Below are 22,079 nucleotides of genomic sequence, written 5' to 3'. Positions count from 1 at the left end.
TGGCAGCCTATTAGAGAATGTAGATAAACTTGTAACTGTTAGATAAACTGCAATCCACTTTGTGCATGTATTTATATATATTGTAAGCATAAACATTGTGCAGCTGAAAGATGGACACAGCTCTGAAAATACATTTACTGTAGCGAAATAGTAGTGATGAGCAAACCTATTAAACTCAGTCGTGTTTCTGCACACCTGAATGTACTTTGCATAGATCTGCAGTTGGGTTCTTTGTTGTTTTGTGGGTTTTTTTTTGGTTTTGCTTTTTTTTGTTATGTTTTTTCTCCTTCTCTGGTGGTCTATATGCTGTGAGGCTAAAATATAGTGTGGAAGAAGGAATACTGTAAAAACAAACTGTGGCCTGGAATGCTTTAAAAAAAATGAAAATTAAAAAGAGAAACTCCTAAAAGCCAGGTTTTATTCATTGCTGTCAAGGTAGCAGAGGCTACCCAACTTCTTTTCTAGTTCTTGTCCTATAGATAGTCCTAAAAACGAGACTGAAGAAAATACAAACTAACTAAAAGTTGTTTCCTGCTAACTGTGATGCAGTCAATGATAGTATAACTTCCTTTCATGTAATCTCAAATTCTGTAATTTTTTTCTGCAGTACTTTATATTTACAGACCCTCTTTCTGCAGCTACCAAATACTAGAATGTATTACAGCTGTATCAAATGTTTGAGCCAACCTTAACAAAAGTGATTGAGGTTTAAAAATACTTCTGCCTAGAAACTTTTCCATCTTATATATGAACGTGTAACTTACAGTAAGACTGATCACTGACATTTTTAGATGCTCTTGTCACAGTGAGATTGTTCATATTTGGAACAGCAGGTTAAGAACTACTTATTTGGGAAGCCTGTGCAAATTGTGACTATTCACTCCTTAATAAATTAGAGAAGATAAAATATTTTGAGAAATGTTACAGAAGTTCAAAATACTGGATGAGAAACACCAATTGTAAGCTAACTTTATGTGAAATGACCTTTATTTTGAAAATCTGATGACTAACAAGCTAAATAATACTTCTTGTTATTCTTAAGTTCTAGCATGAAGAGACAAATGTAGATGTGCGTTCTTAGACTTGTTTCAAAGCTGTATGTGGCCCCCAGTCAGCTGCTTCCTTTTGAATGACTGTCAAATGGGGATGCAGAAAATGAAGGAGCTGTTTGCATGGGAGCAAGTAGAAGCTCAGGATAAGCAGTTAGGACCCCTGCTCTTTTTGCATCTGTTTCACTGTTAATATTTTCCTTGAAATATGTTGTTCCTTGTGGCAACTATGAGTTCTGCTGTAATATTGCTGGTTAAGAAGCTCTGCTCCTTGATGAGGGTACATGTCTATTTTTAGAAGGTATTAAAGTGGTTCCAAAAAGAAAAGTTGTTCTAAAACCTGGATGTAACCCTTACATCCTTTTTCATTTATCCTTTTGGGTTGCTTGGCCAATTTCATGTGAGTCTTTGAGATTTCCCCCAGGGCATGTTCTGTAGCTTGGAGCAGTTGGGTTTGATTTTCAGATCCCTACCGCTGGCAAGATGGCTAAGTCAGAACATTGCTGCATGGTTACTGAAGAAGTCTAAGGCTTACTACTAGGCTGTTTATGGGCATCTCCTGTTTTTGGTATGGGGGCATTCCAAGTTCAGCAGAAGAAGCAATAGGATATTTTGCCTAAATTAATGCAAGGACAACATGGAAGCTGAAAGGAATACACCCTTCATGAGGACTTGAATGGATATGTGAAATGGGGACAGGGACTTGGCAGAAAAACCTGCGTACTTCTGAGGAGTTCCTTTTACAGCCTGTACCAGAGGATCATTAGGCTGTTGGTACTTCATCACTTCTCTGGCCAGTCAGATAGGCAGCAAGGGACTGAAAGCTTCAAGCAGAGTATCTTTGTCTTTTTCGTCAATAGAGTTTCTGCTTTCTTATAGAACAGGGGAGAAATGGGTTGAAAAGGTATTATAAAGGAAAACCTTTACATTCCTACAGGTTGCTGATCAGACGATAAGTAGCACCTTGAACTATCAATGTAAACAAAGTTTTGACCACAGTATGCACTCTGCTTGAAATAATCTTGATGAGCCATCAGAAATGGTAGATTGATATGCCTTACAATCCACTTAAAACCAGGAAGGAACAAAACTTTTTCTGCAAGTTGTCAGTATAATTCCTTTGCTTGATAAGTTAATATCTAAACCTGAGTGCCATTCTGCTTCTAGCTTGTTAGGTTGTTGTTCATCTGTAGTTCAGATGCTCTTTAATCTTTAAGGCTGAAATACCTGAACATACCTGAAACCAAACCCTTTTACTTATGTTACTAGCAGTGCTAGGTATCTGTGAAGAAGGAAATAACTGAGGCTATTCCTTGCTGTGATGCTTTCTGTTTTTCAGTAGATGTGTAATTCTAAAAATGTTTCATCTGTGCAAGATAGAAAATGTATCAAGTTTTGCTGGTTTCTACATCAGTGACTTATGTATAGCATGATGTTGAGAAGGGGGTCTTGACTTAGTAGGTGAATGCTAGGTAGACTTGACTTCCAAAACTTGAGCAATTAGACTGGTTCAAATCTTTTTATACTGTCACGTGCCTATGTTTAGTAGACAGGGAATAGAAGAATGTGTGCGTTAAGGATTTGAAAGTTGAAATGCTATTCTACTACAGGCTTAAGTAAGGCTATTACTTTTGCAGCTGCTCTAAAAGAATATTGCTAGTTGTATTGAAGCATCACTTCCCATTCTCTTAGGGAAGTGGAGTTTACAGTATGATTAGTAAAAGGGAGAAAAAGCACCTGAAATCACTTGTTTTCTTGGCTGTTGGGTTTTTTGAGAGAGAGTATTCTGAATGTGGTATGTATGTGTAGTTTTCATACACTTGTTGATCAGGGATTTAGAAAAGGTCAACTGATTACAGTGGATTTCAGAAACACTGCTGAGAGGTTAATTTAGAAATGCATAACTACTTCAGTATTATTTGTATGAATCTCACATATTTGGGATCTGAACCTTTACCCCCTTCTCCCTTTCAGCAGTAAGGGCAGTAGTTAGGAAATCAGTGGGACTTGCAGGCTGACTATGTTAAATGTCTTCTCTGTTTGGGGGGGGGGGGGGATAAAAGGGGAGGGATCAAAGCACAAATGCCCAACTTTCCAAACTGTTTTAGTTTTAGTTTGTCCTTGCTATCAAGAGATCAGTTACTCTACAGGTTTTTCCTGAGCAGGTTGTTTTTCTTTAAGCCAAGTTCTGTGACATGTGGTTAGGGAGACTGGCAGCTCCGGTTTCTGTCCTGATGGCTTAATTGTACATATAGCATGGCAAAAAGGAGATATCTTTTATTGCTTAGGGGCATTCCATACAATTCAGTATTGCTGCAAACATGGGTTAGTCTTAATTGTGACAACTGCTAAAGCAAGTGCTGTCATGACTGTTGAAGTCTGTGGATCTTGTCCTTTGGTTTTGTGTGGGTTTTTTTTTTTTTCCCAAAACACCACACCCAAAAAACTACAAACAATCAAACAAAACCCCAACCAACACCCCCCAGCACCCCAACAAAGCAAAAAAGGTACTAGTTCCCGAAGTTATTCAGTAGGAATTGGCTTGAATTATTTCACGGTACCCACCTGTCTCTGGTTTGCCTTTTGACTGTTTATGTAAGTAGACCTGGATGGAACTTAGAATAAGCATTTTCAAGTATTTAAGAATAAACATTTTGTTCAGTGTCACATTACTATTTCTGATGGTCCTCAGTATCTGTTTTGGTTTTTTTGCAGATGATACAGCTCTAGAGGAAAGAAAGATTTGTCTTCACGATTTGCTTTACAGTATCTGAACAGCAGAAAGCACAATGGACACGTTTTAGAGTTGCACAGAAATCAAAAATTATCTAGGAACAAGAACATTGGATTTCCAGGAATAACATACTTCAGAGAGCCCAGAAACTTGTCATTAGTTAACCCAGTTTGGCCATACAGCTTGGGAATGAATACCATTGAGACAGCAAAGCTCGAAGAGCATATGGAGGGTCAAAACAATGACACTTCTAATGGCTACTCACGACCTACTCTCTCAGTCAGTGAAGAGAACAAAAATGGCACTAGCAAACCAAAGGGCTTGTCTAATGGCTTGCGAAAAACAACAAAGAAGTATCCGGATTACATCCAGATTGCTATGCCTGCTGAATCTAGGAACAAATTTCCTCTGGAATGGTGGAAAACAGGCATTGCCTTTGTCTATGCTCTCTTCAATTTGATTCTCACAACTGTGATGATCACTGTGGTCCATGAGAGAGTACCTCCAAAGGAGCTAAGCCCTCCCTTGCCTGACAAATTTTTTGATTACATTGATCGTGTGAAATGGGCTTTTTCTGTATCAGAAATAAATGGAATAATACTACTTGGATTATGGATATTCCAGTGGTTGTTTCTTAGATATAAGTAAGTAGCTATATTTTTCCCTCTGCTGTATGTTTTCAGAATGTGGATTTCAATTGTTCACTTAGAGTAGAAGAAATCTTATATTGCTGCAGGTTCTACCATTGTAGAATTAGGGCTGGCAGTAAAATGACAAATTATTGTTTAGAAAATGCTCCAGTGTCCATGGTGGATACAGAAACACTGGTTTCTCCTGATTATTGAATGATGTTTTTTACATCTGAACTTGACACCTACATTGTACTAGTGAACTTTAATCTGGGATTGGGCTTTTCCAAGTGTATTCACAGATATGACTGTGTTTAAAGAGGGGAAGTCATGATGATGTGAAAAATCTCATCCAGATTTGAGAAAGAACCTCTTGTCCTCTGTAGCTAGACTAGAAGCTATTTCCTTTGTCTTCCTTTGCTTAAACTAGATATATTTAGCTCAAGTACATGGTTATAATATGGGACTGAAAAGAGAAGCTCACTGATTCAAACTGGCTACTCAACTGAGGCCACACTAAATTGATGGGAGCTTTGTGGTAGTTATGTACTATTAATGAGCGAGCAAGACTAAAACTTGAAAGCCTTTTTGCTGTTTGATTTAGAGAAGTGTGTGGTGAAGAAGTGGGCGGTGGGGAGCTGCTCTTTAATTCTAGGGATTTGCCTATCTAATAAAGCTAGAGCTCCATAACTGTTATGTGTATCCTGCATGTGAACTCTGTACTGAATCTTTTCCCCCTCTTCCCTTACTTTCAGATCAATAGTGGGACGCAGGTTCTTTTTTATAATAGGAACTTTGTATCTGTACCGCTGTATTACCATGTATGTTACCACCTTACCTGTGCCTGGAATGCATTTTCAGTGTGCACCAAAGGTAAGAGCTTTTGCTCCCTAATTCTTGCCTGAGTCCTTATGGCTCATTAGAGCAAATAGAACATAATGTTCTAGATGGGGTTAAATAACACAAATTACTTTCAGCTGATGTCTTCAGAAACATAGGTTGTGATAAACCAAAATTTGTGGCATATAGAAAGGGCCTCAAGTTGTTGCTGCAGTTAAGGTGCTTTCAAGGAAGATACCTGTTTTGAAATAGTGCTGCTACCAAATTGGTAAACTTGCTTCTAAGGCTCAAGCTGATCGCTGTAAGCCTGCAGCCATGTTTTGTTTTTTTACATGGTGGGATATCTAAGGCCAGTATTGTAATTCATAGGCTGATAAGCAAGCTTGTGTTGCAATATTTTTTTTAAAAAAACCACAGTGTTACCACATGCTTTGTCCTCTTTCTCACACTGTTTTGTCAAGAGCTATTGTAATACATGTAGTCAGCTGCCTGTCTCTGCTTCCAACCTGCAAAAGGTATATAAATGTGACTAAAACAAGTCCAGCTATTTAAATGAGCTGATACATGTAGGAACATGTACATGCTAATATTTCTACAAGAATATTTTAAAAATATTGTGACAACTTACTTAGTGACACAAAGGAGTTTGGTTACTGCCACTTCTGGTTACTAATAAAAAGTTGTAGACATGTATTTGCCTTGGAACAGCATTGTATTGTGTTGGCTGTACTGAAGGAACAGTGCACTTGAAAGTAAGAAACAATTGGTTGTGCGCTGAGAAGATAAGCATTTCGAAGCCTAAAAATATTGCCAGTTTACTTGAGGGATAAATTTGTCACTTTGTGGCTAGGACCTCATTGGTCTTGAGGTACAGCTTAATGTTTGTTCAGAATTATTCTTTCACATTGAGGCAACTTAGGAACATAATGGATAAACTACTTATGAACCGGTATCGATTTGAAAAAGCTTCATTTACATACGACTGTTGTAAAGACTTAACTGTTTTGTTCTATTAGCTTGAGGAATTTGTGTGTAGTAGACTGTATCAAGGAGTGGGAAAAGGTAAGCAAAGGAAAACTTAAATACTGAAAGAGCATTTTGCTAGCGTTAAAACAGGATGAATTACTTGAACTCTGGAGAAAATTGATAGTTCTTCTGGACAGTTTCTGTCCTATGAGTATTTTTCTGATTATGGAAAACTCAGTTATCCCTTTATCTTGTTTGTTTTTCCAGAGTTAATCTTTAAACAGCGATGTGAAACTGATTTCTCCTAGATAGTAGGCAAACACTCAAAAGCTGATCTTAATGCATGTTTAAAAAAAAAAAATGCCTCTAAAACTGAGTAAGTCCTGGCTGAATTTGTAACCAAACCTTAAAATTAAGCAAGTTTGAGGTTCTTACCCCGTAAAAACATTGTTCAGGTCTGAACAGAATAATAGAAGCTGTACATAAGGCTGTATTGTATTGCAACCAGTTTTGAATGGGTCTTACCCGTTCTGTCAATTGCTATCGTGAGATACCTGACCTTATAAATTCTGAATGTTTACTTTTCCAGTATATTCTGCAGTTTGTTCTCATACAATGCATATTTTAAAATAGCCTGGGAAAACACAGACAGAATGCTAGTGTTATCAAGGTGATCTTTAGCACCTGTCAACTTTGATACGCATGCTTATTTGTTTAAGAATATGTGAAAAAAGCCAAAGAAAATTAAGACAACTTGTGTCCTTTTCTTGTCTCCCTGACTCTACTTATGTTTGGGCAAGAAGTTTACTCAAGTAACTTATGGTGCTGCTTAAGCTTTTTTTGTACTTTTTTTTTTTCTGGTGTTTATAGTTGAACGGAGATTCTCAGGCAAAGGTTCAGAGGATCCTGCGACTGATTTCTGGTGGTGGTCTATCCATAACAGGATCACATATCCTGTGCGGAGACTTCCTGTTTAGTGGTCACACTGTGGTACTAACACTGATCTACCTGTTCATCAAAGAGTGTAAGTGATAGTATTTCATTGCACATTTCTTGTTCAGATTTGTTGTACTGGGAAAACACATGATAGAAGTGAATGTAAAACTACTGCCCTCCAAAAGTTACTAGTCAGTCGTACACAGTTTGCAGGTTTGAAATATTATAATCGTTTGTTTGAGCGAAAATGGGACGTGGGGTTAGAAGAAGTGGTGTGGGCTTTAATTAAGGGCCAGATGTTACTAGACATGTTATCTTTATATATCTTTATATATCTTGTATCATGTATCTTTATATAAAGTGCTTACTGGTTAATTGAAGCAAGCTAGCTTTTACTTATTTATTGATAGGCTACTCAGATTTTGGGTAAAACATACTGTAGTTAACTATGCAAATTAGCTTTGTACAAGGTGGCTGATATACCCTAGATTTTTAAAGGAATTTTTATGGCTTTAGGACAGCACCATTGCACAACTATAATCCACCCAGAAGCAGTGGTTGGTTGGCTGTACATTAGTTACTGCAAACAATGAAAAGTTGATTCATGTTCCTTGGATGTCTTCTGCTAGTTTCCTACTTGTGCGTCTTGGAGTTGATAAGAATTTGGCAGGCATGCAGAAGATATAGTTGAGGTTATGGTTTCCCCCTTGCTTTACATAGCTTTCCCCCTATGCCCCATAGCAATCTATGCTGCACAGACAACATCGATGGAGGCTTTGGAGAATAGCGCCAGCTTCTAAATTTGATGTATGGTAAGCAGTGCTTCTACCCTGGGAACTTGGCTGCTCATGAATGTGTAGTAGGGAGTTCCCTTTCCAGTTCACATGTTTGGAATTGGAATATTCTCTCCTACCGTTGTATCCCAAACTATGCAAATGCTGGCTTGGCTCATGGGAATGTGTAATTCTCACTGAAAGAAAAATAAGACTAGTCAGCATTAGTTGAATGCATTCCTCTTTATTAAAACATAGAGGGAAGGAAGTGTTGCAGCGCTACGTTCTGCCTTAGAAAGGGCTATATAAATATACCTGTTTAATAAGACAAACTTGAAATCTGCAGATGTGAGACAATCTTCGGTGATTTGAGATGCTGATTGTAGTCTGCTGATTCTTAGGCCTAGGTGTCTTGTAAAGTGAATGTTACAGGGGGAATGGCATGTGTAACTCATCACAATTACCAGAACTGTGTTAGGAAAATAGCCTAAAAATAGATTTGCCATTTGCCTCGTGTTGTGTGTTATTGCAGCTTCATGCTGGTCACATACTCTTGAATATCTTTAGTATAAGAAGAGATGTAGATAACCCAGCATTTTTGGGTCTAGTATAGTTCGTTGTTTTATTATAAGGCGTTGGAGGAGTTGTCATACAAATTCTTGTAAAAAGCCTTTTGACTGCTACCTAATTAAGCATCTGTTTTAGTAGAATTGTGTTCTACAAGAGATGCATAGTTTCCCTTTTTCTGCCTCCCATATAATTAGCAAAATGTTACCTGAGCAAGGGCTTAAGCCCTATAATTGCGCTGAATTAGAGGTTGCTTATGGTATTCCTTTCTCTTCATGACATGTCTTCAGTACAAGATGCATTCTGAGGTTTTCATTGTCTCTGGTTTAATGGTTTATTTTATTTTCGCTCTGTTCTTCTCTTCCTTTCATCTTTTGCTGCTGCTTTGCTTATTCTCCCCCACTCCAGTTTTTTTTGTCCAGAATAGTTATTTACATTTTTAGACTTGGTATATCTGTCTTGCTTGGGGCTGTTTTCACCAGCTTCTTGAGACGACTTGGCTCCTTTTTATTTATTTTCTTTTTCATAAGGAGATAACAGGTTTATCTGCAATGTTTTGGGGAGTGTTAAAAGAATTTACTGTTTTGACACTTCCACCAAAATCTTAGTTGTCCTACAGGAACTATTTTGCACAGGCTTCTCAGACTACTACTGGGTAGGCTTGTTGAGATCAGTAACTTTTCTGCTGTTATTGTGTGAAAGTAAAGGCTGACCATTACCCCACAATGCAGTGTGTGCCAAAAATGTCCCGCTGCGAGTGAAACGGAGCCCATTAGCCTGTCAGAAGTTATGAATGGTCATTGTGACACCCAAGGCGCTTTTCAATGGAGAAAGAAGGGCAGGGAGACTTCCACTAAAATGGCTCAAGTGCATTTTGAAGAATAGCTTCACTCCCATTTGTTAATCTGTAATTAAAGGGTATAAATTCACATCCTGTACTTCCCCATACAGTGTATTGTTTCACAGAACAGAGGTTTCATGAAGTAATTAACTAGAAATTTTAAAAAGTGTCTTTTCCTGTTTAATCTGTGATCTCTGCTCAGGTTAGATAAAATCTAGACATTTGACTTGAGCGTAAGTTTACTAGAGCAGAGACCATAAAAAGAACAGATATTAAATATGCCAGAGTAAAATAATCAGTGTGCATCTTGCCTCAGTTCTGTCTCTTCCCCTGTACCCCATACCCTAGAAGTGATTTAACTGGAAAACTTACTTAATTTGACTTGAAAATGAGAGACAGTGCTGCCTGTTTCTAACTGAAAGCTCATTTTGTGTTCATCTTACAAAGTAAGAACACAGAAACACAGAATGGTTTGAATTGGAAGAGACCTTTAAAAATGATCTAGTTCCAGTCCTGCTACCATGGGACACCTCAGTGAGTTTGCCTAATTCTTTAGTCTTGTGTTCTGTGCCAAAACAGGGTTCTTGTATCAGTGTGGTATAAATGAGTTATTTCAAAATTTGTAGCCTTTCTTTTATCTTGTCCCCTTCCCTTTGTGGATTGCTCTGATAACGTGTATGGCTTTGTGTTCCCCCCCTCCCCCCATGTCTCCATTTCACAGATTCACCACGTCATTTCTGGTGGTATCACTTAATCTGCTGGCTAATGAGTGCTGCTGGCATAATTTGTATCCTTGTTGCTCATGAACACTATACTGTAGATGTCATCATTGCTTACTATATCACTACACGGCTTTTCTGGTGGTATCACTCAATGGCTAATGAAAAGGTGAGTGGCAAATACCTTTAGAATTTATGTATAGCTTCCGCTTGTAATACTGCTCAAAATTAGTTCTTAATTTTGAAATAAAAATAGAGGTTCCATATTGAAGTTTAAACAAATTGGGCAAAGAGTTTCACTTCAGTGGTTTAAATAAATATTTAATGGCTAAGATGTTCTTTTTTGATCTGTGCCTGTTAAGAAGTTATAGCTTTATAAAAAAAGATTTGAAATAACTTTGAAATTCCTGATATTTTGGCTTAAAGTTTTTGAAATGAAATTGCTGTAGTTAATATATAGAATTTGTTTGTCTGAGCTTATGATCAAACAGTAGTTCAATAATAAAATTTCTGACCAACCTAAACTACCTAGACCATCATAAAATTCTAGTAACAGTTCTTCTGTAAATGTCACTAAAAGTATATTGTTCAGAAGGTACCTGCTGCAGTTGTTTCAAGAATACTTTCAAGCAGGATAATGGTGCTCAAGCAATTTTAATCTCTTTTTCAACTACTAGTCATCAATGGAATATGATATGCCTGAAAGGACTCGTGTTCAGAAAGACTTGAGTGCACAGTCTTGCTAAACTGTACAGCAATAAAGGATCCCTCTGTGTTAAAGATGCTTAGATGCTTAGTTTGTAGTATACATTTGGACTATGAGGTATATGCTACCTCAGAACTCTGGGTTTTTACCAGACTAAATGCATCTCCTCTTTGCAGAAGTGCATGCAAATACATTGCATTTTTCTAGTTGTCTTGACTCAATGTAATTGACTATAATGCTTGAAACTGATTGTCTGTTTCCTTTTCCTCTTTACCTGCTTGCGCCAATACAGACTTTAAAGGTCTCTTCGCAGACAAATTTTCTCTCTCGAGCATGGTGGTATCCAATATTTTATTTCTTTGAGAAGAATGTGCAAGGCTCTGTTCCTTGCAGCTTTTCCTGGCCAATATCTTGGCCTCCCAGCTGCTTCAAATCTTCATGCAAGAAGTATTCACGGGTTCAGAAGACAGGAGAGGACAATGAAAAATCTACCTGAAGAAGGAAAGCATCTGCTCTGTTTTTTTTTGTTTTTTTTTACCAAAACATTAATGCTGTAACCAAAGCTCTTAAGAGGACTACACTGTAACTGAAGAAGTGGACCAAGCTTCTGTGCAATTGATTGGAAAGACAATTGTAGGCACACATATTGCCATTTCATATGTTTTCCTATCATCAGGCTGTACAGACATATTCTACTCTTCAGTGCTAACAGAATGCACCACAGATGGGATTTTTTTATTGAAGAAAATGGAGCAGGACTTTGCTTTACTAATGAGATAGAGGTGCCAAAGACCACATTAACACTTTCATTAGTAATTATCACTCATCCACAGAAGCACCCAAAAATCTCATCTTCAGAGTTCTTGAGTGCGTAAGGGCAAAACCATGCTAAAATGTAAAGGCATGATATTGGCGTATTGAGGTATATATATATAAAAAAAAAAAACAACCAAAACACTTACGGGAAGTGGTTTGTTACATTATTCTTGCTAATGAAGGTAAGGCCTTTGCGTGACTGCTACAGCTGGAAGAGAGTCTTGACTTTTTTACACTCTGTGGGTATGAATATCTTAAGACCCTAAAATACTACACCACCATTATCTCCCATATATTCTATTATATACCAATTTTTACATTTTTATTAGTAATTTTATATTTAAACTGTTGTGCTACCTGATGACTTTGCAAATTAGGACTAGCTGCTAACATAAGAGCTCAAGGAGCCTAAAACTTTATTTTTAAAAAAGGACACAGTTTCAAAGTCTAAGTCTTCTTGGCCTTGTGCATATAGCTATACAGTGCCTATCAGTGTATGTACATGCATATACACACAAAGCACACACTGTTGTGTAGTTGAACACATTAAAACTGCTTACTGGAAAGAGTGATCATATGGTTCTTAATTCAGGCAAAAGTCCTACAGATCTCACCTGCTTGAGGAATGCAAGGCCAGGTCCAAAATGGGGCTATATTTAAAACTTTTTAATTTTAGTAGCTATCTCTTGCTGAAGCTATGTATAGCAAGTTTGCTTGGGAGCCATACTTCTGCATTGGATTTCTTTTTTACTTGTTGGCATGCATTTCTGTGACTTAAAAAAAAAAAGTGCCAAGGTGAATACCTTCAACAGTAGCATTTCTTTAATTACCTAAAACCATTTCATATTAAATGACAGTGTGGTAGGAGTCACATGTGGATTCTTTTTTTTCCTAGGGTTTCAGTCCAACTAAAATACCTATTTCAGCAAGCTGGCTGGGCATGTGGGAAACTACCATGGCATAAACATGTAACAAACCCACAAATTAACAGCTACCTGGTTCTGATGTTTTTTTATTGTTTTGTTTAGCATACCATGTTTAACCCTTTATGCTCTGTGTTAAGTTCTGCAGTTAACTGAATTTTATTTTCAAATCTTCAGTAAAACTTGATAGAAAAGATAAAACTGCATTAAGTGTTGAGGTGATACTAATATAAAGGAAATGCTGCTTATTTTAAGAATGTCTTGAACTGAGTGACAAGTGTGAACATAATTTAATAACTTGTTTTTAAAAAGCCCAGTTGTAGTTATAAAATGCAATAGAGAGTATTCAAATAGGATTTTTTTTTCAGTTAAGGGGATCAGTTGCTATGAGTTGTACATGAAAATATTATTGATGTGCATTTCAAATATTTTTGTGCATTATCAAAGTAATACAATAAACAATGTTCTTTACAATACATCCTTGGTAAAACTTAGCTAAGAAAAAAATTCTGCTGGTGTTTGGTTTTGTTATTTTAATTACACTTCTTAAATCTTATAACATGCCCCTATAAGTTGTGTGTGTGTGAGCATACCTGTATTTTCATTTGCTTGCTCCTGGCAGACCTTGAGCAGCTAAAAAGCCAGTATCAAAACATTTATGTGAAAGTCCTTTTTCTGTATCATATAAATAAATCTGTTCAATGTCAGTCTGTAAATCTCCCAAGATACTTGTTATATCAATATTACTTCATAGAGCATAATTTTTTGAAGTTGAATTCTAAGATTTGTGATACCTTAAATATCATAATGTTAAGCCGCTTATTACAATACCATCTTTTAGAAATCGTGAATGCATTTCACTAGTGATAACCATGCCTTGAAAATATGATGATGAAAAGTGTTCCAGTAAGGAGCTTAAACAGTGGTTTGCATCTGGTGGCTGAATAATAAATACTTTGATAGTTTAGATAGCTAATTGTCTGCATAATCACCACTGAGTCTCAGTGGGATTTCTGTAATGTATCTGCAAAGGAGAACTTCTTCATGCAGGATGAGCTGTTTGGTGTTTTTACTTATTCCTGTTTCTGGAAGGAAAAAAATAAGTGATAAAATAGAAGCAAGTAGAGATTATGCTCTTGTTGGGCAATATGAGCTTTCATTCTACTGCTGAATTTGATAGAAACTATTGTAATATAAAAGGAAAGTTTAAATGGCAGCCCTAGCTCAAAATACCTAGCTTAAATTCCTGTTCTGGCTCAGCCTTACCTTAAGTATTTAAATTTTCTCCATTTTATCAAAGCCCTCAAAAGGGTGTGTGTATTTGATTAGCAGAAAAATCCTACTTGTCAACTTCCAACAGGTTTACATTGCTTTTGCAAACTTGGATGCTATAGATGTATTTGAAGACTCTTTAGGCCTATAAGTAAGATGATGAAATGGGGTAAGCAATGGTATATGCTAGTGCTTACTGCTATAGTAGTTTATCCAATACAAACCACAGCTGGTACATAAAATTATTAATTTTAAGAATGTAGTGATCACTGTATATAAACACTACGAAGCTGAAAACCTGGCTTCACCCTAAGGAAAAAGGATTGCAGTGGGTAAAAGAACAGGAGGAACTCAGACTTCACTTTAATGTACTGAACAAGCCTACTGAGTCCAGGCTTATTTGGGCTGTATATGCCCAATGTTTTGCAGTATGCCGCTACAATTACTTTTCCTAGAATTACAATAACAATCTTTCTTACAGATGTCATATGAGCTGCACTTTTACTGTTAGTAGAGAGAAAGAGCATTTTATTTATACTGAAAAGCATTTATATGTTGAACTTCCCAGACACTTAAAAAAAAAATATATATATAAGGCACTACACTTGCACAGCTAGTGTATCAGTATGGCTTAGATGCTGTTGGGTGCTTTGCATTTATGAAACAAGCTTTCTTAAATGCCTTTCCTAAATTTAAACCTGGTTTTAAAAGGTTAACTTGAACATTTAAAGAAATGTTCTGCTATGTAGTCATGCTACAGATGCTTCATTCCAATGCCAGAAATGATTAACATACACTTGAAACTACTGTGAACTGACTTTATGGTATGTGCTCAGCACTCCCATGTGGACATAAATGGTACTAAACGTTAATCGTTCTTACTTGCTGTTTTCTTGGAAAGATAACTAGAAGTGGGGCAGTAACATCACTATGAACTCTGGTACTGGATTTGCTTCCCCCCTTTAAAAGAATGGGGGAGGAGAGAAGGAAGAAAAATAAAGTTAAGACTATATGTTAAGATACACTATCTTCACATAATAAATAAAGCTCAGACACAGAACTGGGAAGTATTTTAAGAGATAATTTTCTTAGATTATTGAAAAATCTACTTATCTGTATCTTAAATCAGAATCTGTTCAAACTTTGGCTTTCTCTTATTGTTAGTATCTGGCTAGACGATTCATCCATAGTTGTCTGGTACTAACACAAAACCTTTTTCTCACTTCAGTAGATATGAAGTATGATTTCCATTTCTAGAGGCCAGATCCATTAACTGCAGTGCAAGGTGAATTCTTCCCATTTAAATGAACTTTCCCATGTTTGTTTTTTTTAACTTTAAAAAAATACTGTCTTAAGGTTGTGTCCAATGAATCTTTATCAGATGAACTGAAATAGTTCTTAACTGGCAGATTTTAAAATCATCTTGATATTTTTGACAAGTATGTGTTTTGGCATCACCTAGAAGTCTTCTATAGACGCACAAAATTAGAGTGATACTGTAGGATTGAACACTTCTGAATGTAAATGTTTGATTTTACAATGCCTGGTATAGATGTCTTTAATTCAGTTATTAAAAAAAAGTTACTCAAAAATACTGCTGTTGGATAACTTTCAAATAAGTGTTGCTGCTGAAGTGCACACAAGAAAAATATCCTAGTGTGCCACTAAAGTAACTTTGCTTATAAGTTACCCTTCATATGCTACTCTGTGGTGCTTCCCAGTGTCCAAAAAAAAAAATCGTGCTGAGAAACTGAGAATGAAGACAGGCTTTTATTCTAGTATTGACAAGAAAAAGGAAGGAAGAAAAAAACATTTAAGTAGATGGTGATCATATATTGCCTTTTACATGGAACTGAGCTAAAACTACACCTAACTTCTGAGTAATGTAGAATTAAATTGTTTATGTGTAATAGCGCTGCAAATCCTATAAGGAAACAGGCAGTAATAAGCACTTAATTCTACAGTACCGGGGTGTGTCTGTGCTATGGACTGTGCTAGTTCTCGTCCATAACCTACAATATAAAAATAAAAGTCAACGTAGTGAGAGATGCTTGGAGATTGTAAAATATTTTAATATGATTAGCAATCTTCATAAGCTGTTCCTCCAGGCTGTCACTAACAGCTTCTAAAACAAGAACGATGTGTTTTTTCTAGCTGGCTCACTTTTCTATGAATTGAACCACTTGATTACATCTTAACCCAGAAAGATGCACATAAAAAATTCAGGATAGGTAGAGGCAATTTAAATACTGTAGGAAAAAGTGCTGGTTCTGAACTCATCTTTTATTTTGGCAGATAATCTTTCCTAACAAACACTTAAATACCTGAATGATGTTTTAAGGTAAAGTAATGATATTGTGTGGTCTCTAGTGTGTATCTAAAATACTGGTGTTGAGGATTCTTTCTCTCCTGGTGAAAATTAGCACTTAAAATCAGGAAGATTTGACTTGTTTTTGACAAATATTTTAATTCCTAAGGACCTGGAGTTTAGTAAATACTATAAGAAGTTTGTTTTCTGTGGCTCTTTGCTGTGGGCTGCCCTTTAAGTTAAAGAAACAACCCAGGTAGGAGGAGAGGGCAAACCAGTCTTGCTGGAAGTAGTTGTTTGAATTTTTGAATTGAAATTCTATCTGCTACATTCTACAGGTAGTCTTTTACATACCACAGTGGAAAAAAGATGCTGTATTACACTACTATATTTAGTGTTCATTCTTTTTCAAATGATTCTGTATTGGTTGGCCCAGTCCTTCCCCTAGATGAGCGAGTGGTTTTGTTCCTTACTTGCAGTATGGTTAGTCATAACTGGATTTAGTTCTGGTAAATTACAATGGATCTACATTTTTTCCATTTACTACAGTGCCTAAAGCCTCTATGCATGGGTTTCTTCTAGCAGAAATACTCTTCTTTCAAGCTATATCTATATAATATTAATTCCAGCTTTTGTGTTAGCCCTCTGCAAAGTAAGGTCTTTAGGAGGTCAGCATTTGTGAAACTCTAAAGACTTATTACAGAAGAATATCCTTTGTGCCAGTTCAGATTAATTTTCATCAAATAACTTCGAAAAGTTTGGAGGTGACTTTTGCTGTTTGTTTTTTTTTTTAATTAAAAGAAAAGCTGGTCGGAAAGTAGTCTGAAGTAAAAGCATCTTGATCAGCTGGGGGACCCAGGCACCATGCACACACGTGTGTGCAGAGAGGTTCTCTGGCATACACAATGTTGGATGCAGTACACAGAGGCTTCTCTGGGAAGATAAACTAGGTTGTACTTACATAGCAGGCTGTGAGCCACCTTCACTTGTCCTTTTGAGCTCCTTTCAGACTGAAAGCACAGTACCAAAGGTGGCAATAGCTAAGAAGTGCAGTGAAGATCACTTCCAAAACCAGAAAATTAAGAAAGTGGCTTAAAATGCAGACCACTGTAAAACCAGTCAGACAGCAGTATTCTAATTCAATGGAGTATATAATCTGGTGGTACTTCAAGCATGTGAGTTGCATCTAAAATGAGTGGGTCTGTTTTCCTTTTGAAATTATTATTTATTTTTAATTAGAGATGGTAGGACTACTGAGAATATAAAGAGTATCAGTATCTGCCTGCTTGCTTTTACCTCCACCAGTGAGTTGTTTGTATATGGACCTTAAACAATATTGCTAAACTCCAGCTTCTCTTTCATTTTGAGTAACTTATTATCAGTGCTTTGTTACTTCTGTAAAAATTGGGTTTGCATTCCACTTTTTTCATAGTTTGTTGCCACTTAGAATGCTGCTTTTACACTTTAGCCTAGGCTGCTTTGGGCTCCTGTCTTACTTAATCTGCTTCTATTAACTGCCTTTTCTAAATGGCTCAATACGGAAGAGTAGGATTTACATTTCAGAAGGCTCCAAAACTAACACTAAAGCTAGAACGCATTCTCATCAGACATATCTTTGCACAATTTGAAACTTGAAATTATTTTCAAGTACAAAACCTAACATTCTAAGTGCATACTTCTTATCTCAGGAATCAATTCTTGCTCTTTAAATGTTTAGAACATTTGTTTGTGTTTATCTTCCTGATTCAGGAAAGCATGTGTGAGGTGTAAAAAAGATACAATTCTGGCAGTTTTATGAAGTCAGGGTCACACCGAGGAACCTGAAAGTAAATGAGGAAATAATGGTTTGATGGCTGTGGTTCTCCTTTCCATGTGATTTTGAGAACTCTAAAGGTTTCTGTAAAAAAACAGTACAGGCGCAGTTGCTTTTAACTGCAATGTGGTTTCATCCTCACTGGCTGACAGCTTTTCTTGTGTGATTTCTCCTAGGTTGAATCTGTAGCTCTGTACATTAATTGGAGCTACATATCCAACCTGGGAAAAACTAGGCAAGAAAAAGTGTTAGCTGCTGAGGAACTCTAAATGGTAATGTAGGAATGCTGTAATGCTTGCATGATAAAGAGCTAATATATGCCTTTAGGGTCCAGTTCTGCAAATGCTGTAAAGCATAACGCTACAAGTGTTACTACTTAAACACATTTTGTACTGTTTTCTAGTTTCTAGTAATGTTTGCAAATTGGGCCTCACTTTTACATAAATTGCTCATAATTAGCAAGAGTTAGCTTTTATGTTGCGAAACTTTCAGGATGACACTTTTTGTAGCATGTCAGCAATTTTGGTTAAGTGGAGACAACTGAGTGTTGTGGTTTGCTGTACACTATGAGATGATACAAGAATTCTGATTTGTAAGATGTTGTCTATGTTCACTGTGTTTAAAAAAAAAAAAAAGCTATTGCACTAGCTGTACTTTAAAAAAAGCAATAATGTGAGCATCTTGTAGCTTTTCTCTCCAAAGGTGCTATCTGTCATGATCACTTGCACTGTTGACCATGAATTTGGTAAAAACATGTTAAAGAAATTGTCCTATGTGGTTTACTCAGCACATACAACTTGAAACTTTTTATGGTCAGCCTGTCTACTAACAAATTAAATACTTTGTACTACTTACGTGACCACACACATCTTTAAAAATCAAAAACCTCTGTCCATTATGGTGCTAATGAACTCTTAAAAACTATCAGGAGCTGATAATCCCTTCTTACCCATTGAACCACTAAGGAAAGCTGTTGTGACATCTTCTCAATAAAGCAAATTTTCTCTACATTTTAAACCTGTTCCAAATGCTTTTTATATAAATGACCCTTTTTATTTTTTTTATGTAAAAACTGAAAAATATTATAGTTAGTATTTTTAATGCAGGAAATTGTTAGGAATGTGTATGGGTCTAGGATTAAATTTTCATACATGCTTAGGGTAGCTAATCTTCTGAAACTAACACACAAGAATTGTACTGGGTAGGATTAAGGCTAATAAAAAAGAAAGAAAAAAAATACCTGGCTTCATCATCATTGAAGCCTTGGAGACAGGATGTGAAATCGACAAAGCTGTATGAGAACACTGATTATGTAGATCCATCTTTTGCTAAAACTTCTGAAAAACTAGCTCGTGAAGGAACGTGACCACATAAACATATCTGAAGAACAGAAGTGAAACCTGACAAAACTATCAAGGCAATTCATAGTAGGACATCATAAAAATACATGAAAGAGCCTTAAACTAGGATTTGTTTAGACTTTGGAACAGCAAAGTAATTTTCTAACTTGGTTGTAAAGCTTCACAGGCAACTTTCTCTTCAGATGAAAAACTAACTTGTGTCTTTGGTCCCCAGGTTATTATTCAATGTTGCATATAATAGCAATGCACTTCCAGAGCTTTTCAGGAAGCATCTTTGGGCAGCAGTATCTATGCTTTCTCTCCATAGAGAATACGAAGCCTTTAGTTCTTGTTAAAGGCCCCTTCTCAACTTGCAGTTGTAAAAGCATTTGTCTGTTAAGACATTTGGAAATGCTACTATAGTCAACCCTGACATAAGTATTGCTACAGACACGTGAACGTGCAGAGTGCCGTGTCCAGGTACACACTGGTGAGTGTAGGAGGGAGTACAGTCTGGATAACACTGTGGCACACTTCTGTGCTCTAAAGTAGCTGCAACCTGAAGTTTTGGTCACTAAACTGCTATCTTTCATATACTGGAGTAAGTTCTCTTGAATCAGTTGCTAGTACTTCAGGAAATAAACAGGCTTCTCTGAGATCTATTTTATGGAACTTCTGTGTCTGTGCAAAGAATATTACAGGTCTACAGTAACTTAGAGCAGAAACAAACCGACCATCTAGAATAAAAGCAGGGCTGGCTGTGGTTTTTTTGTTGAGTGAAGACGGATAGTCTAGTAACAGTAGTCTATTGTGTTTTGCTACTTGTCTCAGCACTTGCTTTAATAGTAGGACACTTGACTGTTCTACCTTTCACGGCTCTTTCATCCATAACAGTTCTAACTCACACTGAAATACAGCTTTCCTATCTTAATTACTAGATGCTTCAGAGAAAAAGGGTTGTATTTTAATTTACAAAAAAAGGCAATATTTACAAAAACAGGTAAATGGCTGTATGCTTAAGTGCCCTGCAAAAACAAAACCTTTGTAAGCACGTGACATGCACTTGTGATGTGAGTGGATTTTTAGCATTAGCATCTGCTGTGAGTTACAGGAAGATGTTTGTCAGTGCACTAGTCTAACTCAGAAGTTTCAAATATTTTCAGTATTCTCTTGATAAAGATAATATCTTTTCTGAATAAAGTGCCTGTGAAAATAAAAATCCCGAAGTTGCCTGCAAACCTAAATAAAGCATATATAAAACACAGCCCACACTTGAAGAGAAGGGGTGCTAACTACATAAAATAACTGGTCAATAGTTGTTAAGTGTTGATAGGATTCAAAGATTAAGATAAAGTTTGAGAAATGAATATTATTGCTTTTGAGAGTTTACTGTGTTAATTAAATTTCCAATGTTTCTGCTTGGGCCTTAATTCTGTAACTTGGTTATCTTTAAAGAAAAATGAGTTAACTTGAACTATATTTTTTAACACTTGTTTTAATGAGTCTTCACTCTGCGTGTTTGCTTGTTACATGGAGGTTTTGTCATATTTAGAGTCACAAAATGCTTTGATTACATAATTTAGAGCAAAATAGTTTCAGGAATGGGTTTTCCTTAAGTGCAGGTTTAAATGTTATGTTGGGGTTTTATTATTATACTCATACTAGAACAGAGGAGGCAATGATTTCCAACGAAGCATTATAGTGCTAAAACTTGTTATGTAGTTATATGGGGTATACAGAATATTATTAAAGTGCTTGGTGATGTTTTGCTGTTAATTTTATGCTTTAAGAAGATGTTATTTCTATAATTTCAACTGGGAAGACTGGCTCTAATGTTGCAATAACTCCCATTATTTTTAAGTAGAAACATCCATTTAATGATACTGCAGAGTAAAGTTTACATTTCATCAGCAAACTCACTTAAAAATGGGAAAGTAGTTTCATTTTTATCAAAATTAGTGTGAAATGTAATCATTGGGCAACCTAGAATTGGCCATGTGCCACTTAAAGCCAATCTTTCACCTGCATGTGGAGGCAAGGAGAGAATTTCTTTATCTAATGCTGCTTCTCAACTAGACTGAGAAGGAAGTGAGGCTGGATGACACTTCTATAAAGAAAATAAGCAAAAAGAGTAATGGGTTTCAGCTGTGCTGAATAGCTTAGCTTAAGTGCAGAACTTAAACTCTCCTTGAGACCCAGATTTAAAATGTCTTTTGTTCAGATAAATTTTCAGCTGACTTTTTTCTGTACTTTTCTAATAGATGCATTTTTTATTGTTGTATGTTGTAATTAACCACTGCATTTTTGCCAGATATGGTCACAAAAAAGCTGCATTCTGTTCTGCCAATTTAAATCTGTGATCTTAGTTTTTTCTACTTTAATCCATGGCTAGTAAAATATCCATTTGCTGTTTGTTTATATTAAAGAGACATTGCAGCCAGTTGCCTTAATTGCTTGGAAGAAAACTGACCTTCACCATTTGAAGCTCTATGTATTTCTAAAATTCCTGTAACTTCTGTGTAATTGCAATAAAACCTTTCTAATATAGTTCAGCCAGTATTTGAAGAGCCATTTGTCAGTATCTTTACTGAATGTTCAACTATTTAAAAAAAAAAAAACAAACACCACCACCTAACATCTTTTTAATGGGTAAGCACAACCTGTTCTTTGCGTTTTTATTTGGTGGTCACTTTAAAGGTGGTGTACTTCTGGTTTTGCCCACAGTGCCTTTTCTGTCTTGTTGAGGGAGTATCAAGAGCACTTACTGAAACGGCTGATGCTGCTGCACATGGTTTGGAAGACCGTGCAGCAGTAGTTTAAAACACTTAATTCCCTTTGTGGAGGGAT

At 36.3% G+C, this 22,079-nt stretch overlaps 1 protein-coding gene and 1 long non-coding RNA gene across 6 annotated transcripts in view; one reads left to right on the top strand and one right to left on the bottom strand.

Moving 5' to 3' along the window:
- SGMS2 (sphingomyelin synthase 2) overlaps window positions 1-21,784 on the top strand; it is a 61,230-nt gene extending 39,446 nt beyond the window's left edge. For all 5 annotated transcript variants that reach the window (XM_027787675.2, XM_027787673.2, XM_055795540.1 and 2 more), the window contains 5 exons: window positions 3,765-4,427; window positions 5,168-5,285; window positions 7,089-7,242; window positions 10,057-10,223; window positions 11,053-21,784. In XM_027787675.2, the coding sequence (XP_027643476.1) occupies window positions 3,973-4,427; window positions 5,168-5,285; window positions 7,089-7,242; window positions 10,057-10,223; window positions 11,053-11,256 (1,098 nt within the window). In that variant the 5' untranslated portion in view covers window positions 3,765-3,972 and the 3' untranslated portion in view covers window positions 11,257-21,784. The remainder of the gene's footprint in view (window positions 1-3,764; window positions 4,428-5,167; window positions 5,286-7,088; window positions 7,243-10,056; window positions 10,224-11,052) is intronic.
- LOC114012324 (uncharacterized) lies at window positions 8,156-17,127 on the bottom strand. Its single transcript, XR_003554707.2, has 3 exons — window positions 17,041-17,127; window positions 11,035-11,252; window positions 8,156-9,399 (listed from the first exon to the last, which is right to left on the bottom strand). It is a non-coding gene; the product is annotated as an uncharacterized LOC114012324 (long non-coding RNA).
- Window positions 21,785-22,079: the final 295 nt, after the last annotated feature.

This window comes from Falco peregrinus, chromosome 2 (assembly GCF_023634155.1).
Source record: "Falco peregrinus isolate bFalPer1 chromosome 2, bFalPer1.pri, whole genome shotgun sequence".
In the NCBI taxonomy this organism is placed as follows: domain Eukaryota; kingdom Metazoa; phylum Chordata; class Aves; order Falconiformes; family Falconidae; genus Falco; species Falco peregrinus.
This window is presented reverse-complemented; position numbering and strand designations above follow the sequence as displayed.